Raw genomic sequence first — 22,506 nt, 5'->3', positions numbered from 1 at the left:
TAGGATTTCCCACCAAAGTCCGACCCGTTAAAGTCCAGGGAAAATTCTGCCTAAAATTCTATCGCTACAATCTTTTACCCTTTAACAAAAAACTGAGTACTATTGTTTGGAGTTTCCCCCCACGTTAAGCCCTGCCAAAAAGGAACATTTACACGTTGCTGACAATCAAACAATCAAAAGATATTAGGTCTTCCTAATATCTTTTGGAAGATATTTAAGCAGAGAGCGTCCCCACATGGCTCTCTGCTTAAATGTCGGCCGGCACAGGGCGGATCCGGGAGTCCCGCCCATCGGCTATCCCGGGCTTCCTGTAGAGTCTAAAAACCGGCTATAGCCTCGCTGCGTTCAAACAGAAAAAGTTGAGAGAGAAAAGAGCATACCCTGCCAGCAGCGCCTGGGCCAGAAGCTCCCAGCACACAGTTTGGAGGCATTTTGGGGGCGCCGCTCGTGTCCGAAGTGGTTCAGTTGACTCCGGGGTCGATCTCGCGCGGGGCCGCAAAAGGCTATATAATAATTTTTTAAAGTCTACCTACACTTTGGGCTGGAGCGATAGCACAGCGGTTGGGCCTTCGCCTTTCACGTGGCCGACCCGTGTTCGATTCCTCCGCCCCTCTCGGAGAGCCTGGCAAGCTACTGAGAGTATTGCACCCACATGGCAGAGCCTGGCAAGTACCCATGCGTATTGGATATGCCAAAAAGAGTAACAATAAGTCTCTCCGTGAGAGACGTTACTGGTGCCCGCTCGAACAAATCGATGAGCAACGGGATGACAGTGACTCTACCTACACTTTATTGTTTCAAGACTGAGTAAGGAAAGGCATTTTAAAACAATTCCTCTTATGCTTATTATATTACTGTATTCTGCAACTTTATAAATAATTGAGTTACACATGATAATCCAGGAATAGTTTTAGCTCAAGAGTAAATTAATTAACACAACAGAATAAAATGACAAGCAGAACAGAACAACATTCTTACTAGAGATTGCATTTTTGTAGTTTCATGTATTTTTCCTACTGCAATTGAGGTTTTATTTTGGGCCCCACCTGACTGTGCTCAGGGATCACTGCTATCTCTGCAGTCAGGAAGGAAGGCTGGGGCGAGGGGGAGTTGGGTGTCAGGTATTAGGGATTGGACCCGGGTCAGTTGTGTGTAATACCTCTGTACTATCACTCTGCTCCCTAAAGGGGTCTGTGTGTGTGTGTGTGTGTGTGTGTGTGTGTGATTAAAAGAAACTTTTGTGTATATTTTCAGTGCTCACCTAAATACCTAGTACATGGCAAGAACTTAATAAATATTTAATCATAATCTCATAATCAGTGATACAAATAGTTCCTTGGAGAAAAGAAGGTTGAAAATGAAGCATGCATTTTCTGATGCAGAAAAGAAAAGAATAGAATACTTTTAAAAATATATATATATTCTTCAACAGATTTTATGAATTTTGGTCAGCATTTAAATGTGTACTGTGCTTTATCTTTATTAAAAACTAAGAAAATCCTTCTTGGGAATAACACTGAACTAGGAGTATCAAAAAGTTTAAATTGAAATGCATGTTATATCTATTAGTACAGTAAATGAAAGGTAATTTTAGAGATTAGGAAATATTCGTTTTCTCCCCAGTATAGTTGGCTGTACATAGATACTTTTCGCTTCTACACGTATCTATAATTAATATCATGAGATCATTCAACATGAGGTCATTTTCCACTTTTCCTGATATCTGAGATCACTTTTAAAGATTGTGGAAGGCCATAGGTGACAAGCTAACCCTCTAGTGATTAATGCTAGAAAAATCATATTTATGTTTATTATAATACAAGAATTTATAATTCCTATCACAGTCTGGGTGGAGATGAATTTAAACTTCAGAAGCCAATGTAAAGCCTTTCTGTCGCTCTGGGCGTGTGCTCTTCGTTAATCCCCTGCTCCCTTTTCAGAGGCTGCAGCTGCTCTTGCTGAACCCCCTGAAGGAGATGTCCAGTGTCAACCATCCAGATATTCGACTCAAACAGTTGGAATGTGTGCTTCAGATTTTGCAAAGTCAGGGAGATAGTCTTGGGCCCGGGTGGCCATTAGTGCTTGGAGTCATGGGAGCAATCAGAAATGATCAAGGGTAAGTATTTAAAATTAATATCCAATATCCAAATTGCTGCTGTGCCTATGGCCAGACCCCAACAACTTGGGGCCAAGTTTACCAAGAAGTTAAACGACCAAATGTTAGGTATGTGGGAGCCACACCCACAAACCACCTCCGGCTCAGCTATGCAAGCTCAAAGTCTCCACCCCTCTCGGAGAGCCTAGCAAGCTACCGAGGATATCCTGCCCATACAGCAGAGCTTGGCAAGCTACCCTTGACATGTTCGATGTGCCAAAAACAGTAACAAAACGTGCTCTTTATGTTCCTGGAGTAAGCATATATCATTGGGCTACACTAGCACGTGACAGGTTCAAATGGAGACATTACTGGTGCCCACTCGAGCAGACCCAAAAACCAAAAAAAGAAAATTTTTATTTTGGTGGGGGCTGGGTGATAGCACAGCGGGTAGGGAATTTGCCTTGCATGTGGCCAACCCAGGTTCAATTCCCAGCATCCCACATTGTCCCCTGAGCACTGCCAGGAATAATTCCTGAGTGCAGAACCAGGAGTAACCCCTGTGCATTGCCAGGTGTGACCCAAAAAGGAAAAAAAATTGCATTGGTGTTTAATACCCATAAATAGAGAGAGAGTAAGGGGGAAATTGTCTGCCATAGAAGCAGGGCTGGGGAGAGGGATACTAGGGACATTGGTGGTGGAAAATGTACACTGATGGAGGGATGCGTATTCAATCATTGTATGACTGAAACTCAAACATGAAAGTTTTGTAGCTATAGCTCACGGTGACTCAATTAAGAAGTAAATAAATTTTTTAAAATAGCATTGGTGTTTATAAGACAGGATTTCTTTAGGGTGAAATTAATTAGTGCATGTTAAACACTTGCAAGTTCATGACATAATGGAAATGTGTAAGTGCTTAGCTCTTATCATTTGCTTTATTTTTATATAACTAAAGTTTCTCTTCAGAGACCTAGTAAATACTTCCCCTGCTCTTCATTCTGAGCTAAAATTTACTCTCCTTTTTCAAACAGTATGTTTTAAATGCTTTTAAAAAGAGATTTTTAGGGGCTGGAGCGATAGCACAGCTGGTAGGGTGTTTGCCTTGCATGCAGCCGACCTGGGTTCGATTCCCAACATCCCATATGGTCCCCTGAGCAACGCCAGGAGTAATTCCTGAGTGCAAAGCCAGGAGTAACCCCTGTGCATCGCCAGGTGTGACCCAGAAAGTAAAAAATAATAATAATAAAATAGAGATTTTTATTCAGGTAGTAAATCGTGTGCTAGACACCTGCTAGGTGCAGGGGCGCATCCTGAGATGGTGGCTGCAGCCAGTTCCTCTTCTCAGTGACTTCAGTTTGCTGTACCAGTTGACGTGAACTACAAGTAGAAATAATCCTATGCCAAGGGAAGATGCTGTTTTCCTGTTTTCAGTCAACTCTCTTTAGTTTTTTGTATAATGTTTGGTTCATTTATCTTTTTACACATAACATCCCTATAGAAGCGTTGTATGATCCACATTGCAGAAGATTTTCTTGGTTCAAATTATTGTAAGATAAGTATTTTTATTCACATCTCTTTCAAAAGATGAGCATGAATGTCTTCTTTTGTGTTTTCAGAGAATCCTTGATACGAACTGCATTTCAGTGTCTTCAGTTGGTTGTGACAGATTTTCTACCCACCATGCCTTGCACTTGCCTACAGATAGTTGTTGATGTAGCAGGTAGCTTTGGGCTTCATAACCAAGAACTTAATATTAGTTTAACTTCTATTGGTTTATTGGTAAGTGTTGATTTTCTTATGTAATTTGGAAATCACTTTTGTGCGTTTATGTTTGAATGTTAAACAAAAATGCTTTTGACAGTTGTTCAAATGACTGAGGTATCAAATTTACCTTGAATTAAAATTAATAGAGTATCAGGGATAAGTTTTATATGTTGAGCTGAGATTTGCTTTTACAAGGCTTATAAAAGAATTAAATTTGTTAAAAGAACATATGCGTTGCACTGTTGTCCCGTTGTTCATCAATTTGCTCAAGCGGGCACCAGTAACATCTCCATTGTGAGACTTGTTGTTACTATTCTTGGCATATCGAATATACCATGGGAAGCTTGCCAGGCTCAGCTGTGTGGGCAGAATACTCTCGGTAGCTTGCCCGGCTCTCTGAGAGGGATGGAGGAATCGAACCTGGGTCGGCCGTATGCAAGGCCAACGCCCTACCCTCTCTGCTATCGCTCCAGCCCCAAAAGGACATATAAAGATAATAGTTCAGTCAACTATATAATGTTCATCTGCTTTTATTTCTTTTTGTTTTTTGATTTTGTTTTGAGGTGCTAATAAGGGGTAACTTCTTACTGCACTAAGAAATCACTCCTGGCAGGCTTGGGTTACCCTATGCAGTGCCAGGGACAGAACCCGGGTTGACTATGCGAGGCAAGCGCCTTACTCACTGCACTATCTCTCCATCCCACTTATCTTCTTTTCAATATTGCCTTAGTAGCAATATTTTCAGGTTACTCCTTATTTTATAAATCAAGCTTCAGCCAAAACACTTTTAATCATTTAGATAGTTCTATATTTTGTCAGCACTGCTTTATGGGAGACAGTATATGATAGAAGAGCTTAGCCTGGAAACAGGTAAAGATACGTTTTAATTCAGTCTCCTTCTTGAGCCTCATAATTTCAATATACAGATAATAAAATCCAAGTTAGAGAGTATTGTTACTATTGCATCGTTAAACATACAGGGCTATTCCGAGGTAAGGGCAGTTATTTAGAACTTTTGAGATGTGTATTATATCTTTGAAATTTGTTTTGATAAATTATTTCCTTTCCCCCCTTTAATGATATAAGCTTTGTGATAACTGGCCTGCACACATGCTTAATTGTGGTGCAGAAATACTTGATTGTGATGCTCTCCAGGTGGCATATCCAGTTGTAGTCGCAGACTTTTCCTGGTGGTGCTCACAGATTTGCCCTCTAGGGTTACACTTCTTCTAGTTGTGCACACAGATAGTCTGACTGGAGTGTTCACCAGGAATCACCCTCCTGGTCACGGCACTCCTACATCTTTAGATGGAGTGCTTGCCAGGTGCTGCACAGTTCTGTCGTCATGCACCCACACATCTGGCTGTGCTCCAGACAGTGCGTGCTTTTTCGAGGTACCAAGAGTCTGGCTGCCAAGATAGCATTTTGTGAGCCAGAGTGATAATACAGCGGGTAGGATGTTTGCCTTGCACGCAGCTAACCCAGATTTGATCCCCAGCATTCACCCACCACCAGAAGTGATCCCTGAGTGCAGAGCCAGGAGTAATCCCTGAGCACCACCAAATCTGATCCAGAAAGCCAAGAGAGAGAGAGAGAGAGAGAGAGAGAGCATTTGTTCCATATGAATGGATCTAACTCATCACTTTACTTGCAGCCATCCATAGATACCATGTATCGCAAATTTTTTTTTAAAGACAAAAATAACATGCTCCTTACAATCTTAGTGTTTTACTACTAAAATGTAACCATGAGGGAGAAAAATAATCATATTTGCACTTGATTGCTCTCAAAGTGGTCAGTTTGATGTTGATTAATTATTGCTAAGTGCCACCCTCTTTATTTTAATGATTATGTTCACAGCTGTTAGAGTCTCTACATTTTTATGACCTGCATGCTTCTCAGTAATCTATGTCGTATTGTGTTTTGTGACTGAAGTAATATGTTCAGAGACAATAATTAACTCTTGTATGATATTATAAAGTAGTAGTATTAAATGATGTCAAAAGTTTTAGTAATTTTAATAGGGTGATAGTGGTACCATGCTTCTGGTTTTTCAGAGGGCTTTAATAAGAGCTGGGAAATTGTCCAGCCCGTACAGTGCTTTCATTGCATGCAGCCGACCCAAGTTTGATCGCTAGTACTCCAAATGGTCCCCGAACCGTCAGTAAGCCCTGAGCACTGTCGGCATGGACAGCCTCCTCCCGGCGTAACCCTTTAATAGTGATAATAAAACTCAGATGTGAAACAAACGACAAGACATTAGCAATTATTATTTTTTATAGTTATGAGGATAGATTCTGCCTGTTTGTACATTCATGATTTTTCATAACTTAAGATAGTTGTTGAACAAGGTCGTCCTCTAAATTATTCTGACCAAATAGAGATACTTGACAGATAGTTCCCTTAATTCTTTTCTCCTGTTAGAGGGATTTCTGATGGAATCCTTTGAAGTTTTATTTTGAAAGGCAAAAAACTCTGTTACATATTTGTGTTAAAAATCTGTAAAGTGGGGCCAGAGCGATAGCACAGCGGGTAGGGTGTTTGCCTTGCACTCGGCCGACCCGGGTTCCATCCCCGGCATCCCACATGGTCCCCCAAGCACTGCCAGGAGCAATTCCTGAGTGCAAAGCCAGGAGTAACCCCTGAACATTGCTGGGTGTGACCCAAAAAGCAAAAAAAAAAAAATCTGTAAAGTAATGTTTTTCTACTTTCTTCTAGTGGAATATTTCAGATTATTTTTTCCAAAGAGGGGAAACTATTGAAAAGGAATTGAATAAAGAAGAGGCAGCACAGCAGAAGCAGGCAGAAGAGAAAGGAGTGGTTTTGAATCGACCGTTCCATCCTGCACCACCATTTGATTGCTTGTGGTTATGTCTGTATGCGAAGTTGGGGGAGCTGTGCGTGGACCCTCGCCCTGCCGTCAGGAAGAGTGCGGGGCAGACTCTGTTTTCCACCATTGGTGCCCATGGGACCTTATTACAACACTCAACATGGCACACTGTTATTTGGAAGGTATCGTAAACTAGCTCGAGTTACCAGCTTTCAATGGAGACATACTTCTGTTCGTTTTCAGTGAAATATATTCCTGTTGATTCCAAGGAAGAATTTCTGTGCATTTGGTAAAACAAAATGCTAGTTTTGTCATATTTTAAGTTGCTCTTCACGCAGAACAAACTAAATACTAAAATCTCATCTCTCTGCTTCTGTCTTCATCCCATCTTTGTCTCTGATTTCTAGCTCTGTCCTTCCCTTTTCCCCCTGTTTGCCTAAGTGGTAAGACCAGGAGTTGCTAAACCACTACACATAATTCAAATAGAATATAATCAAATGAGAATTTTATCAATAAAAGAGCAAAAAGATCAGCAGCAGTGAAATTTGCTTGCAGACTCACCAAACAAAAGTAACCTCCAATAGGTAAATTCTACATGTTTTTTCACTAACTATACAATTTTCTTCTTTTTTTCTTTTTTTATCCTTTTTGAAAACTTACAAAGTCAACAGCTTTTTACTTTGGTAAAAGACTCATTTTTCCATTTCTTTTTAATAAAATTTGCTTATCATTGTTTCACTGCTTTTGTGAATTTTTGAGATAGGCAGGATATTAGGCCTTAATTGTACTTAAAAACTTTTTTTCAATGTAATAGAAATGGCGTTAAAATGCCTCTTCAAAAATTAATGAATGTTCCCTTATAAAAGTAATTTGATTTCTGCTTATTGTTGTGCTTTCTGCTTCAGTCCAATCCCCTGGATCCTCCTCAGATCTTACACATGCTAAAATCTTTTTTTTTATTTAAAAAGTAACCTGACATTTCTATGATTTTTGCTTTCCTTTCAAACAGCTTCATTGTAAATCTTGCAGCCTATTTTTTAGTTATTTTTGCCTTCTTTTCCTTTGTACTCCTTTGTTGCTTAAGATTTGATTTCCAGATTATTCTGCTTCAGATTCCCTTCTATTTTATCATGTAGCAGAGTCACTGAGAAGCTTGGATAGAGTGCAGACGGCTGTGCCACTGTCCCTCTTCTCAGATTGCTGGGCTGCTTTTTCTCCCCTTTCTCATTGGGCCTTCGAGTGGGATGTTTATAAAGACACTCGATGATGCTCGTACTGCTGTTTTTTGACCAGCCTGTTTTGAAAACGACGTGTAAAGTTGGCGTTCTAATTGCTAAGTGCTCGATTCTTATCCTGCTCATTTTTGGAGACAACTTTTAACATGACTGTTTTCTACATGAAATTCCTCTTCCTTCGGGTTCACAGACTGCTTCTGTTGTTCAGTTCAGTTTTCGTTTATTTATAATGGTCCTCCCCCTCTCCTGAGTCTACCCTTTAAGAGATAAACATTCTCTGAGTTTTGACCACTTCCTGCTTGATTTTTCCAAGCATCCTATGTCTCCCATAATTATATTTTTGCCTGGGTTTTTCTAGTGCATTATTCCACAGAAGTTCCCTCCATTGATACCTCAACTTGAGTTGACAGTCACTGCCACTGTCCTCCTGTTGTTCATCGATTTGCTCAAGCGGGCACCAGTAACGTCTCCATTGTGAGAATTGTTACTGGTTTTGGCACAGGGAGCTTGCCAGGCTCTGCCTTGAGGGCGGGATACTCTCGGAAGCTTGCTGGGCTCTCCAAGAGGGACAGGAGAATTGACCCAGGTTGGCTGCGTGCAAGGCAAATGTCCTACCCGCTGTGCTATCACTCCAGCCCAAGTTGACAGTATTCTACATAATATGTTTTACTTGTTTATATCCCACAATCTAAAGGATAAATTTAAGAAAATAAGAATACTTGTGATGTTTGGTTTTCTCTAACATATGGGAATTGACCCATATTATGTAAGAGTTACTTTTTGGTGCTACTTACTGATTCTTTATGCTGCCACTTAATCTATGTTATCATTACTTTTTATATACATTTTCATCAACTTTCAGGTTCTCTTTCATCTGTTGGATCGAGTTCGAGAATCTTCTACTACTGCGGATAAAGAGAAGATTGAGTCTGGAGGAGGCAACATTCTCATCCACCACTCAAGGGACACAGCGGAGAAGCAGTGGGCCGAGACGTGGGTTTTAACCTTGGCTGGCGTAGCGAGAATCTTCAATACGAGACGATACTTACTGCAGCCTCTAGGTATATGAGCATATTTCCCCCCGTTTATAAAAGTGCTTTGTTAAAAGACCTTTGTAAAAGACAAAAGATTTCTTTCAAAATGCATATGCCATGCCACTACCCAAGAGTAACCCATCTTCACTGATAGTCTTTGTTTATGTGGCTTGTGTGGTGTGTGTGTGTGCAAACACTTTTTCATTTGTTTGTTGAGTGAAATTGAAACATGTGGGCCCGAGAGATAGCTTCATAGCCTGTAGCACACGTACTGCATACTGGAGGCTCATGTTTCATCTCTGGCAGTACCTGGTTCTCTTACCAGGAGCGAACACCCCCAAGCCTTCCCGCTCTTAGCCAGGAGTGACCTCTGAGCACTGCACCCCACCCTCCACCCCCATCAAATAAACAAACAAACAGAAAATGAAGAAGGAAAGGAAATAACTGGACTGCCCTGTAGGGCAGCGTTTCCCAGGTGGATTATAGTACCCCTAGGGGGCGCTGCAGTGATTCCAGTAGGTGCTGGTAGTAACCTTGCAGCTTGGAGCCCTTCCGTTTGCTTGCATTAAGAAGATGGATTTCCAAGGAGAGGTGTTGAGGGTTTTTTGGTCTGTGTATTTTCTGGAAAAGGGGGTGGCAGGTCAGAAGTTTGGGAACCTCTGCTCTAGGGTTTAGAAGCAAGAACACTCCATCTTTGTCACCATAGATATGAGCGAGAAACTGTAATTGTGTCAGTAAATGCAGAATTGCCGTCGTGACTGAATGCACCAAAGAAACTTACAGCAGAGAAGTGGGATTATCAGACTAGTGAAATTTAAACAAGACTTCCCCAAGAAATAGTTTACTTGAAATTTGAAGGTGAACTTGTTAGTTCATCAGGAAAGGGTAAGGTGAAATGGAAAGAGCCTTTTAGGCACAAAGAGTATGGAAAAGAGTAGTAGAAGACTGAGGAGAATGGGATGCTCTGAGCCCTAGGATGTTTGAGGGTGTAGAATGAAGAGAGTAAGATTTGTGATTTAACTTAGTTTATAGAGGTAAAGAGAGAGCAGTTCGTTCAAATTTTGTAGGTTATGTTCAAAAGTTAGAACTTCCTCCCACAAAAAAATTTAAAACATAATACTAAAATATATTAAACCATGGTATGGTATGGTATGGTATGGTATGATACGGTGTGATCTGATGTGTAGTTCAGGAAGATCACTATGGGTAGTTTGTGTGGAATAGAATAGTAGCAAAGAAGGATGACAGGATACCATTGAGCTGGGTAGGAAACTTTCGGTGTTTTTCAATCTTAATTAAGGTCAGTCTCACACTTCTCACTACCTGAATTTGTACCGAAGCCATTTGACAGTCCCTTTGGTTTGGATGGTAGTGATGGGGGTGAGAGAGGATTGTTAGCAGAAATACTTTTATGCATAATTATGAGCATGTTATACATATATTGTTTGGCTTTTTTTCACCCCTTATGTTAAAAAAAAAGCAAGCCTGTTTTTCCATTCCACAGATAGTTTTGTGTTATACTCATTGTTTTTTTTTTCTTCTAGAACAAGTACTGTTTTTATTTTTTAATTCATTTTATTTATTTATTTTTTTGGGGTCACACTCAGCGGTGCACAGGGGTTACTCCTGGCTCATGCACTCAGGAATTACTCCTGGCGGTGCTCAGGGGACCATATGGGATGCTGGGATTCAAACCCGGGTCGGCCGCATGCAAGGCAAATGCCCCACCCACTCTGCTATCGCTCCAGCCCCATAAGTACTGTTTTTAAATTCTATTTTTAGTTGCCGTACTGTTATTTGCCAGAGTGTAAATGTTCCTTTGCCTTAGGGGTGCAACCTTGCTGTGCCCACAGCCGAATGCCACTGTCCTTCCTCCACAGTCCTTTGGTCCCTGCAGCCCAGTCATCCTGCATGACATCCGCTCTGTGGTTAGAGTCCAAGAGTTTGACAGTCAAGTAATTTGTAGTATGTGGTTAATTTTGTATTCCCAACCCGCTCTTTCAGGCTAGGAACTCCCCTGCTCGAGACATGCATTCTACACCCTGACCCCCGTTTTGTTAGGGTTTGCTGGGAATTCTTATCCTCAAAGATGTCTTTGAGTAAGATTCACTAGTGCCCTACCTGCTGTACTGTCTTGCCAGCCTCACAAAATTAGACTTATTGTCAAAGAACAGTCTGTTTTCTTGGCTAGGGCAGGGGGAGGGTTCACACTTGGTCCTCAGGAGCCTCTCCGGGCAGTCCCCATGGGGCACTGCTGGCAGTGCAAGGGACCTTAGACAGTGCTGGGGCAAACGCCTTATCCACTGTACTATTTCCCCCCTCCCCAACAGGCTATTAGTGATGCTTTCTCCTGGCAACTCCCTATTAAAGGAGAAAATGTTTAAGAAAAATCAATTGCAAATTACTTACACGTGGCAAAGCATAATCTTAAGATTTTTAAAGAGTAGATATAGTTTACTCGTAACATTTAGACCTGTGAAAAGATAGGTATCAAACAGTTATAACTTGTAAGTTTTCCACTGTTCTAGATTGAGAACATTTGTAAGTTGCTATGCTGTTTCTCTCAGGCAGAAATAATTAAGATGTAGTATAAAATATCTACATATCTTTGCAGGGTTTTTTTTTTTTTTTTTTTTTTGGTCACACTCGGTGATGCGTAGGGGTTACTCCTGGCTCATTCCTGTTGGTGCTCGGGGGACCATATGGGATGCTGGGAATCAAACCTGGGTTGGTCGCATGCAAGGCAAATGCCCTACCTTCTGTGCTATCGCTCCAGCCCCTATACTTGCACTTTTGTTTTTAGAGCAAAATTGTTTGATATAACACTGTCCTCTTCTTGGTGCCCTTTGTTCCTGCATCTGAAAAACATTTTACTAAATTTGGGGTTGGAATGATTTTAATTTACATTGCTAGAACTTTTGTCTCTAAACATATTTTTTCTAGGTCTGTAAGAATTTAATCAGAAAAATAAAGCAAATAGACTTAAAATATCTGATTGTAAGAAGTCTTGATCAGCTTTTTTGTTTTTTTTCTTTTCCTGGCATAGGTGATTTTTCAAGAGCATGGGACGTTCTTCTTGACCATATACAATCAGCAGCCCTCAGCAAAAACAATGAAGTGTCTCTGGCCGCACTGAAAAGCTTCCAGGAAATTTTGCAAATTGTGTCTCCTGCCAGAGACTCAGATAAGCCTGAAACACCACCTGCAGTAAATGTGCCTGGGCCTGTCCTTGTCGGACCCATATCGGGACCTGGCCTGGGCAGACCATTTGTAAGAACAGATTCCATTGGAGAAAGACTTGGAAGATACAATAGCTCCGAACCACCCATAGTAACTGACGAGATCGAAGATCTAAACCTCTGGTGGGCAGCGTGGAACACCTGGTATAGAATCGGATCTGAAAGCACTAAGCCTCCTGCTACGTTTGATAAGCTAACCTTTATCCCCAGCCAGCCTTTTCTTACAGCTCTAATTCAGATATTTCCAGCTCTTTACCAACATATTAAAACTGGTTTCAACATGGACGACTTGCAAAAGTTGGGAGTCATATTACACAGTGCCGTTTCGGTCCCGATAAGCTCAGACGCATCCCCTTTCATCCTCCCATCTTACACGGAAGCAGTTCTGACAAGTTTACAGGAAGCTGTGCTTACAGCTTTAGATGTTCTTCAGAAGGTAATCGAATTTTAATGATTGTGCAAGGAATAGTGCATATTGTCTCTATTTTACTTTGCGTTTGATTTTTTTTTTTTTGCATAGATTTTATAGATGGGGCTGGAGATGTAGTTCAGTGTTTGTACTTATGTAGGTCATGCATGAGGCACTCCGTTTGCAACACAAAAGAAAAGAAAATTATTGCTTTTATAAACTTAGGATACAATAAAAATGATATAGATCCCCAAACTTCATATTTTGTGACATATTTTAAAAGGTGATCAGGTTTTTGAGAGTCTTGAAGAAACTGCCTTGATCCTCTTGTGTTGACTTTTGATTTTTTATGCAGCTCTTTACATGAGGATCTGTCTACTTTTGGATTAGCAAATTTAGTAAAGTAGGACTATAATTAGAAAATTAATAAGAGATGAAATATATGTTGTGTGTGTACACACACAGGTATATCTATATATATATATATATGAAATTTGGGATTTTTGATTTTGGGCGAGGCCCACTTCTTTCGGGCTTATTCATGACTCTACACTCAAGGATCTCTCCTGGCAGCCCCTGGGAGACTGTATGTAGTACTGGGGATAGAATCTGGGTCATGCATGTGGAACGCAGCACTTTACCCATTATACTATTTCTGCCACCCCTAGAATTGTGTGTGTGTCGGGGGAGGGGGGTGTTCTTGACTCGTGGGTAAGCTAAGTATTTATTTTTGGGTCATACCCTGCGATGCTCAGGGATTACTCTTTGGCTCTGCACTCAGGATTACTCCTGGTGTTGTTTGGAGGACCACATGGGATGCTGGGGATCGAGCTTGGGTCAGCTGCATGCAAGGCAGATGCCCTACCCCTTGTACTATTGCTCTGGTCCCAGGCTGAGAATTTAATTTGCTGCTTTTCCTTAGTTATGGATCAGGAAACTGTATCTGTATCATTCACTGCTAAACTTCTGAAAGTCAGATGCCTGAATGATACCTGCCTTCTTCACTGAGACTGTGAAGGAGTACTTTGAGGAGATACTGTCAATGTGTGTGAGTGGTGTTACTGAAGCTGTGCAGTCTAACTCTGTTTTCTACTTACTGGGGATAAGTTTCTGAGTCTCTCCTGACCAATTTCCTAATATAGAAAGAGGAGATAAATCTACTACAGGTTGAGAGGTAGTATGGGGTAAGGTGCTTGCCTTGCATGTGACCAAACCCAGGTTCGATCTCTAGCACCATCTATTTTCCCCTGAACACTGCCCAGAGTGATCCCTGAACACAGAAGCAGCAGTAAGCTCTGAGCACCACCAGGTGTGGCTCCCCCAAACAGAATTAATCATCTTTTCTATACCTAGCATTGCTCAATGCTTCCTCCTAGCTCTGTTCAAGGATCACGCCTGGTGGACCATGTATGGTTGTGGGGATGGAATCTGGCTTGGCCACATTCAAGACAAGCCACCCCTGTACTATAGCCCCTGCTGCTGTCCCCTTTCTTTTCTTTCTTGCACACATATGGTTTTTATGGATAAAGAAGAATTATAGTCCAAACTGCTTGTTAAATCTTAGAGTTTGGTTTAAAGGTTGGTTTTTTTTTTTTTTTTTGGATTCATACGATAGGTTTTTCTGATAAGCAAAATTCACAGTATTGAAGGAAAGTCCATCGTAACTTTCGCTTTGATGAAATCTGTTGTTAATAGATTATATATACCCAGAGGTTCCATGTTAAATAGTTGGTCATACCTGAGTTGCTTTGTGAACTTGCCCGAATAGTTGCAGATCAAAATGTTTGTTGAGTCAAAGGAACGATTTCACGGGAAGATTCTACTTGAGAAGGTGTGATCTCTTCTTAGGTACCCATAGAGGTATATTTTGAGAGGACCTTCTCTAGCAGTGGAATCTTGAAGACCACCAGAGCTGTGCTCAGTGTTGCTCATGGACTGTCCCACTCCACCCCAAGGGTCAGATTTGGGACTTCGTGCATGATGCACGTGCTCTGTAACTGAGCTCTTACTCTCAGCCTCTACACAGATATTTTTCTGTTTCTTAGTCACAGAAAATAAGCTATTCAGGATAATTATCTCTTTCCCATAGTAATTACTGCTTGATTAAGAGTTACGGCACAGCAAGAGCTCAATAAAGAAGAAAATGAAACTATTATAAAAAAAAGTACAGTTTAAGACTATATACCATTTAATTTCTATGTTTACTATTTTTGAGAAATTAACCTAATGCTACGGGGTGGAATTTGAAATCTTTATTCTACCTTTTTTGTGCATTGTATTTATAAGGTGGTTGAATTTAGGTATGGGCCGTACTTTTAGTATCTGTTTTGCTAATCTCAAAATAATTAAAAGATTTTTGTTTTGTTTGGGGTCCACGCCTGGCAGTACTCAGGGATCACTCCTGTGGGTCTCTGGTGTGCCATATGGGAATTGAACCTGGGTCAAGGCAGGTATCTACTTGCTGTATAATTGCCCCAACCCCTCATGAAAATGTCCTCTAAAATTTCCTTTATAGGTAAATGGTTACCTATGAAGGAACCATATATTCCATGTCCTCTGAAGAAAAGTAAAGCTAATCTGTTCTATTACAAATTAAAAGAGGCGTGCGTTGCACAAAAATAAAAATTTTGTGCGCATCTTTTGAAATAAATTTCTTGGATTTTTTTTTTCTTTTTGGGTCACACCCGGTAGTGCACAGGGGTCACTCCTGGCGGTGCTCAGGACCATATGGGATGCTGGGAATCGGACCCAGGTTGGTCGCGTGCAAGGCAAACGCCCTGCCCGCTGTGCTATCGCTCCAGCCCCCCAAATTTCTTGGAATTTTTAAATGCTTGAATTTTGTTTTAGTACATTGAGAGTACCTCAGATGTAGAGTACTCAGGCCTTTTATTGTTTAAAGCACAAACATATTTCATCAGTAATATGAAATATTTCCCAGCAGATACAAAGAAGACTAAGACAGGAACTATGAGAGGATGAGGAGAAACAAGGCGGGAGATGTATAAGGGCTAAGCTTTCTTTCTAGAAGGCTGCTGACCTTTGTTTGACTCTCAGCACCACCTTTGGTCTCTCCCAAGCACTGCTATGTGCGATTACTGAGCACCGAGTCAGGAGTAAGCCCTGATATCACTGGGTATGGCCCCAGAACAGTAAAAGCAAACAAGAAAGAGAAACAGTCTTGTGGCTTACAAAAAATAAATTCATAAAGATAAGTCATATAAATAATATCAGGAGATGCATTTTTGGTCTTTATTTTGTCAACTTATAACAAATTGATTTCTATTTAAATATCTAAATGTTGTTTTAAATCAAGCATGTACAGATGCTAGGAGCAACTCCTGAGTATAGAGCTAGGAGTAACCCCTGAGCATCGCTGGGTATGACCGAAAAAGACTGGAAAAAAAAATAATGTGTACATTTCTTTTTGAAACTACTTCTAATACATGACTTAATTTGTAATTCACATGGTTGTTAGAGTCAGTGGACAAAGCATAATGCAGAAATCAACTGTCACTTTGATGAACTAATATCATCACTTAAATAGAAGTCAACATTATCTTGGTGATTAATGCATTCCTCAGGGCCAGTTGGTTATATTACTGAGCAGATTATCAGACTGTAGAATTTCAGGACTTCCTGAGGCTTCTTTGGAGTGGTTGCTGTCTTTCCAATCTGTTAAATAATAAATCCCAGTATTGAAAAATGTGTTTTAGCTGATTAAAACATTTTTTTTATTTTTATTAAAATGGTTTCAGTGACCCTCAGGGTTTATAAATGATTGTGTAATATGTAAAACAGGACAATCTCAGATTTTTTGGTTTATAAACAAATACAAACCCAGTAAAGCACTTGGAATTTGAATGAAACATTCTCCTCTCATTTTTTTGCTTTTGACAGGCTATCTGTGTAGGACCAGAAAACATGCAGATAATGTATCCAGCTATATTTGATCAATTATTGGCATTTGTAGAATTTTCCTGTAAGCCTCCACAGTATGGACAGCTGGAAACAAAGCACATTGCAAATGCAAAATATAATCAGGTAACTTCCTATGAATTGTATTTATTCTGTATGATTGAATGGCTGATAAATGTAGCCAGTTCTACTCACGGTGGACTTCCTCTCAGAAGTTTCATTCACAATTAAACTTTTATGTTAAACTGTGTATTCGCAGTATAAGCTGAAAAGAAATACTATCCAGTATTCCTTTTTCTTCTTTATGATTTTCTTTTCCCAAGTGACTCACCCAGAAAGTTTGGCCTTTCATGTCATTAGTTTCTTTCTTAGCTCCTCCATCTCTTTTAAATCCGTAAGCCTAATCATATCTAAAAGAGATAACTGCAGTGCAAAATAAAGAAATCTGTATACTAAACCCATTGTTAACTACTGCTGGTGTGAAATTTAGTTGGATTTTACATAAAATAATTTTGAAGCCATAGTTGGCAAATTTTAAATTTATTTTGGCTTAGGGGACAAGAAATTTCTGAATGCATGCACAAAGCTGGTTTAGTTTACCAACATAAAAATTATAATTTTACGTGGTCCGAAAAATAGTTTTAATGTGTATTAACTTTTCTCATTCTATTTGTCTTGCAACACAATGGAATCACAATAGATCCAACTATTTGCACCGGTGAGTTAAATTTCCTAAAATTGTCCTAACCTATTGGCAACAAATTAAGTACATCTTTTCCCGGTTCTTGATAGAATGCTCTACTTGCTTTTTTTTTTTCTGATGGTTTTGATTTTTGCCTGGCTGAAAATATTCTTTCATGAAGTACAGTCTCTGAAAACTTTGCATGTAATATAATCTGACCTAAACTAAAGGCCTGAACTTTACAAAGAAACACTCTCTATGAAAACTTTATTTAATTAAATCTCATCTATTTTTTAATTCCATGTGAAAATATTACTTTCTAGGCGGAATGGGTAGCCTTGAATTATGTGCCATTTGCTGAGAGGTCTTTAGAAGTAGTTGTGGATTTATACCAAAAAACAGCCTGTCATAAAGCAGTGGTGAATGAGAAAGTACTCCAGAATATTATTAAGGTATTTTTTTTAATTATTATACTATAATGATAATAGTATTATTGAAATTACTCTTTAAGTAATATATTGATACATATAGAAAATATAATTTATGTTTATAGTAACTTTTATCCAGCAGTCATAGTTATTTTTTAAAAAACACTTTCTAACATTTCTACTTGAAAAATACTTTAAAGCGCTTTAGGATATTAATAGTTCTTAAATTTTGCTAGATAAGAAAATGAGGTTTTGTTTCTTAGAAAAGTGCTGGTCCATGAGCATTCAGATAGATACTCAAGATATAACCCAGGGGTTTGACTCATCATCCTGTGCTCCTTGTTTTCTTAACACAGTGCATGCTCAGACTTTTTCAGTTTGGTTTATCTGTTGTTGACTATATTGTGGGAACTTTACTCTACACCTAGCCCTTGGGTTTGTTTTTTACTTACTTCACAAGTATAGGCCACTATGAATTGTCTTCTTTCCAGGAAAAAGACCTTTTCTTTGTTCTAGGGCTCACCTCTCATATTTCCATCCATTTCATTTTGTCACCTCTCTTTGATGGTGGCTTATTCTTTATTTCCTTTTTCAGTCTGTTATGCTGTATCCTGGAAAGATAAATTGAACCATTTACATAAGAACAATCTCAATTTACTTCCTACTCAAATTTTCATTCTCTTTGAGCTTTCTTTTTCTTTTCTTTTTGTTGTAAAATTTTTTTTTTGTATTGCTTCTTGGGCCATGTTTGGCGATGCTCAGGGCTTATTCCTGGCTCTGCACTCAGGAATTACTCCCGGGAGTGCTCAGGATACCATATCGGATGCCAGGGATCGAACCCGGGTCGGCATGTGCAAGGCAAATGCCCTATCTGCTGTACTACCTCTCCAGCCCTTTTATTTATTTATTTATTTATTTATTTTTACAGAAGCTCAAATCTCCAAATCCTAAGCCTTTTTCTAATTACTCACTTTCTATATAAAGTGGCACCTACCTTGTCTTTTTCAACCTCCCCCTTTGGCTTTTGTCTTGCTGCCTCTTATTCTTCATGCTTCACCCCATCACAACTGTTCTCTCGAGTTGTGCTTGCTATTTGAGTACTTTTCGTATCAGATACTAAGTAGTATAGTGAAAAAACAATTCTTTTTTTTTTTTTTTTTGAGCCACACCTTGCAGTGCTCAGGAGTTTCTCCTGGCTCAAAAGCCCCGGGATTGAACCTAGGTCGCCTGCTTGCATGGCAAACACCCTCCCCACTGTGCTGTTGCTCCAATAACATAATCCTTACCGTTATAAATTCAATATACATGTATATAAGTAATATAGGAAGGCAACAAGTAATGCAGTGCCAAACAAAGACCGCATAACGATGATAGCTTTGCGTTATAGAATAATACACCAAATCCTACTTGTTAGAAAAGTTGTAAGTATGGAGGCTGGAGTGATAGCACAGCCGGTAGGGCGTTTGCCTTGCATGCGGCCGACCCAGTTTCAATTCCCAGCATCCCATAGGGTCCCCCGAGCACCGCCAGGAGTAATTCCTGAGTGCAGAGCCAGGAGTAACCTCTGTGCATCGCCAGGTGTGACCCAAAAAGCAAAAGAAAAAAAAGTAGTAAGTAACTTACTTAAATTTCTTGCAATTCAAACTTTTAGAGAGAATTTCCTATCTTAAAATAATAGTATAATAGTAATAATATAAATCTAAGGAAAATCCATTGGAATGCGGTATTTTATAGTGCTTATCAAGTAGTGCTGCATAGAAAGCTCGCCTCAGAGATAAGGAAGTAACTAAGCTGCCTGGGATTTTGGCAGGGACTAACTGAAGTGGTACTTCAGGAAGAAGAAATGGAATTTGCCAGGTAAAATGGGAGAGGGAGGTAATGTAGGTAAAGTAAACAGTGTGAAGATCATAGTGTTAGTGTATCTTAACACAATGTGATTTGCTATTGGGGAGGGGAGTGATAGGACCTGGGCTGAATTTGAAAGGGTTGTTGTAGGGTTTATAACCATCTAAGGAATCTGACAGACTGTTTAAACATTAAGGGTTGAACACTGAGGAGTGACAGGAATCTTTCACACACACACACACACACACACACACACACACACCCCTGTATGTATGTTTTGTTTGTTTTTGTTTTTGATTTGGGGGCCATACCCAGCGGTGCTCAGGGCTTGCTCCTGACTCAGTGCTCAGGGGTCAGTCCTGGTGGTGCTCAGAGGGCCACACAGGATACGGGAGGTCTAGTCCAGGCTGGCTGTGTGCGAGGCAAGCACACTACACTCAGTGCTGTCTTTCTGGCTCCAGGCTTTTAAAAAAATTAAGCGATCCCTTTTCCGTGTACCCAAATACTTGATGCTGGTATTCACCCTGAGCTGTGGTTAACTGGACAAGGGTCTTCTTTTCTAAAATTCGTAAACTTTGTGGCAGCAGGAACTGAATTTTCTGCTTCCGTATACATTTTCTGAGCACATACAATGTGCCAGTTTTTGTATTATTTGCTTAAATGCTTAGAAAATGTATAACTTAATAAATCTGTTATGCTTAATCTTTTCTTGATGTCAGAAAAATATTAATCATAGTAATAAACCATATTTTTCTTTTATCAAATCAAAGTTATAAAACCTTCAAGTAATTCGTGGACCAGAGCGATAGCTCCGTGGTTGAATCTGCATGTGTAGGTTCTTAAATTAGACCCACAGCACCGCTTGGGCCCTGAGCACTGCTGGGTGTTGCCCTTGAGTTCTTGGACTGCTGGGCTGAACACTAGCCCATTGTCTAGTGCCAGGAATGGCAGGTGCCATGCCTCATGAATCCCCACTCCCAAAAATATATTACCTCATAATGACTTTCTATTCTTTGCAAATGTAATATATTGAATTTCTTATTAGCTCTAAAAATAACGGATTTACTTAATGCTTTCCAAGAGTTGACTGAATCTATTTCTCCTCATAGTTTGAGGCTAATAAAACAGTAATATATTCATTAGGAGCACGCGTGCGCGTGAGTGTGTGTGTGTAGTGTCTATGTATCAATGTGTGACCGTGTATTACTTCATTTAATAAGCCCTGAGTGGACCAGTTTAGTCCCAGGTTCAGTCTTGAATCAGTGATTGTGGTAAGGGAAATAGATTGCTTGGCTCTGTAAGCTAATGATCCCCTTTTCTAATTCCCGGCTAGGAATTGTAAGTAACAAAGGCTTCTTCTAAAGCATGTGTGGTGGGGAAAGGGCTCAGTAATTCTGGGGAGGTAAATTATCTGTTAGTGGAGAGCAATTTCATGCCTTTATATAATGGTTCATAAGTTCACTGAGTACTCAGTAGTCATTTGTGTGGAAGAAGATTAAATTGGATTTTACATTTATTCCATAATTTTAAAACATGAACATCAGTCTCTTTTCTTTTTTTTCCAGTTTTAAACTTCATTTTTTATTATAGACCAATAAAATATTTTTTTAAATGTGCATTTTTTTAATTTATTTTTTTTTTATTAGTGAATCACTGTGAGGGTACAGTTACAGATTTTCATGCTTGTGTTTCAGTCTTACAATGCTCGAGTACCCATCCCTCCACCAGTGCCCATTCTCCACCACCGATGATCCCAGTATCCCTCCCACCCTCCTATCCCATCCCCCCACTCCACTCTGCCTCTGTGGCAGGGCGTTCCCTTTTATTCTCTCCCCTTTTGGGTGTTGTGGTTTGCAATAGAGGTATTGAGTGGCCATCATGTTCGATCTATAGTCTGCTTTCAGCACACATCTCCCATCCCGAGTGGGCCCTCCAACCATACTTTACTTGGTGTTCCCTTCTCTATCTGAGCTGCCTTTTCCCCCAGCATGTGAGGCCAGCTTCCAAGCCATGGAGCAAACCTCCTGGTCCTTCTCGCTACTATTCTTGTGTGTTAGTCTCCCATTCTGTTATTTTCTATTCCACAGATGAGTGCAATCTTTCTATGTCTGCCCCTCTCTTTCTGACTCATTTCACTTAGCATGATACTTTCCATGTTGATCCACCTATATGCAAAGGTCATGACTTCATCTTTTCTAACAGCTGCATAGTATTCCATTGTGTAGATGTACCAGAGTTTCTTTAACAAGTCATCTATTCTCCGGCTTTGTTTGCTTGCTTGCTTGTTTTTGGGTCACACCTGGCAGTGCTCTGTTCATCCTCTCTCTGCTCTCAGGGTTTACTCTTGGCAGGGCTTGGGAGGCCAGATGCAGTGCAGGGGATTGAACCCAGTTGGCTGTGTGCAAGGGAAGTGCTGTACTCTATGTCTCGGGCCAGAAGTCACTGTTTTAACAACACATAGACTCAGAACTCCTCTATTGTATTTTTCTTACGTTAATATGATGATAATATCCTGTGTCATTTATTATCACTATTGATATTTTAAAGAACAGAAGTCAGTCTGACTTATTTACCATTCTCATGGGCTTTTTTTTTTAAAAAAAAAGTTTGCTATTGAGGAATAGATGATTAGTTTTAGCTATACCACATGATTCAATACCTAGTGAAAATGATCACAATGAATGTAGCAAGCATCCATCACCATATATCTTGAGTTTCTTTTTTTGTAATGAGAACTTTTAGAATCTCTTGACCACTTTTAAATATACAGTCCAATATTAACGATGTTTACCATACTCAGTAGTACACTTCCATGTTACAACTGGAGGTTTGAACATCGTGACCGCTTTCCATGTTTACCAACACCCCACCCCTATCTCTGGCAGCCACCTGCGAGCTTGGATTTTGTTTTTAAAAGATTCCACCATGTGTCCTATTCTTTTTCTCCCCGCCCCCCCCACCCCAGGTCATGGGGGACCCAGAAGCCACTCTTGGTGACAACTAGCCAGCTGAGCCAGATGTTTCAGT

General features: G+C 40.0%; 1 protein-coding gene across 3 annotated transcripts in view; it reads left to right on the top strand.

Moving 5' to 3' along the window:
* The window catches only part of MON2 (MON2 homolog, regulator of endosome-to-Golgi trafficking), a 100,935-nt gene that overhangs the window by 58,974 nt on the left and 19,455 nt on the right, over window positions 1-22,506 (top strand). For 2 of the 3 annotated variants that reach the window (XM_004601658.3, XM_055126066.1), the window contains 8 exons: window positions 1,941-2,116; window positions 3,715-3,877; window positions 6,581-6,874; window positions 8,790-8,988; window positions 12,008-12,636; window positions 16,507-16,650; window positions 17,225-17,242; window positions 17,530-17,658. In XM_004601658.3, the coding sequence (XP_004601715.1) occupies window positions 1,941-2,116; window positions 3,715-3,877; window positions 6,581-6,874; window positions 8,790-8,988; window positions 12,008-12,636; window positions 16,507-16,650; window positions 17,225-17,242; window positions 17,530-17,658 (1,752 nt within the window). The remainder of the gene's footprint in view (window positions 1-1,940; window positions 2,117-3,714; window positions 3,878-6,580; window positions 6,875-8,789; window positions 8,989-12,007; window positions 12,637-16,506; window positions 16,651-17,224; window positions 17,243-17,529; window positions 17,659-22,506) is intronic. The other variant, XM_004601659.2, reaches the window with a different exon arrangement.

This window comes from Sorex araneus, chromosome 2 (assembly GCF_027595985.1).
Source record: "Sorex araneus isolate mSorAra2 chromosome 2, mSorAra2.pri, whole genome shotgun sequence".
Taxonomy (NCBI): Eukaryota; Metazoa; Chordata; class Mammalia; order Eulipotyphla; family Soricidae; genus Sorex; species Sorex araneus.
This window is presented reverse-complemented; position numbering and strand designations above follow the sequence as displayed.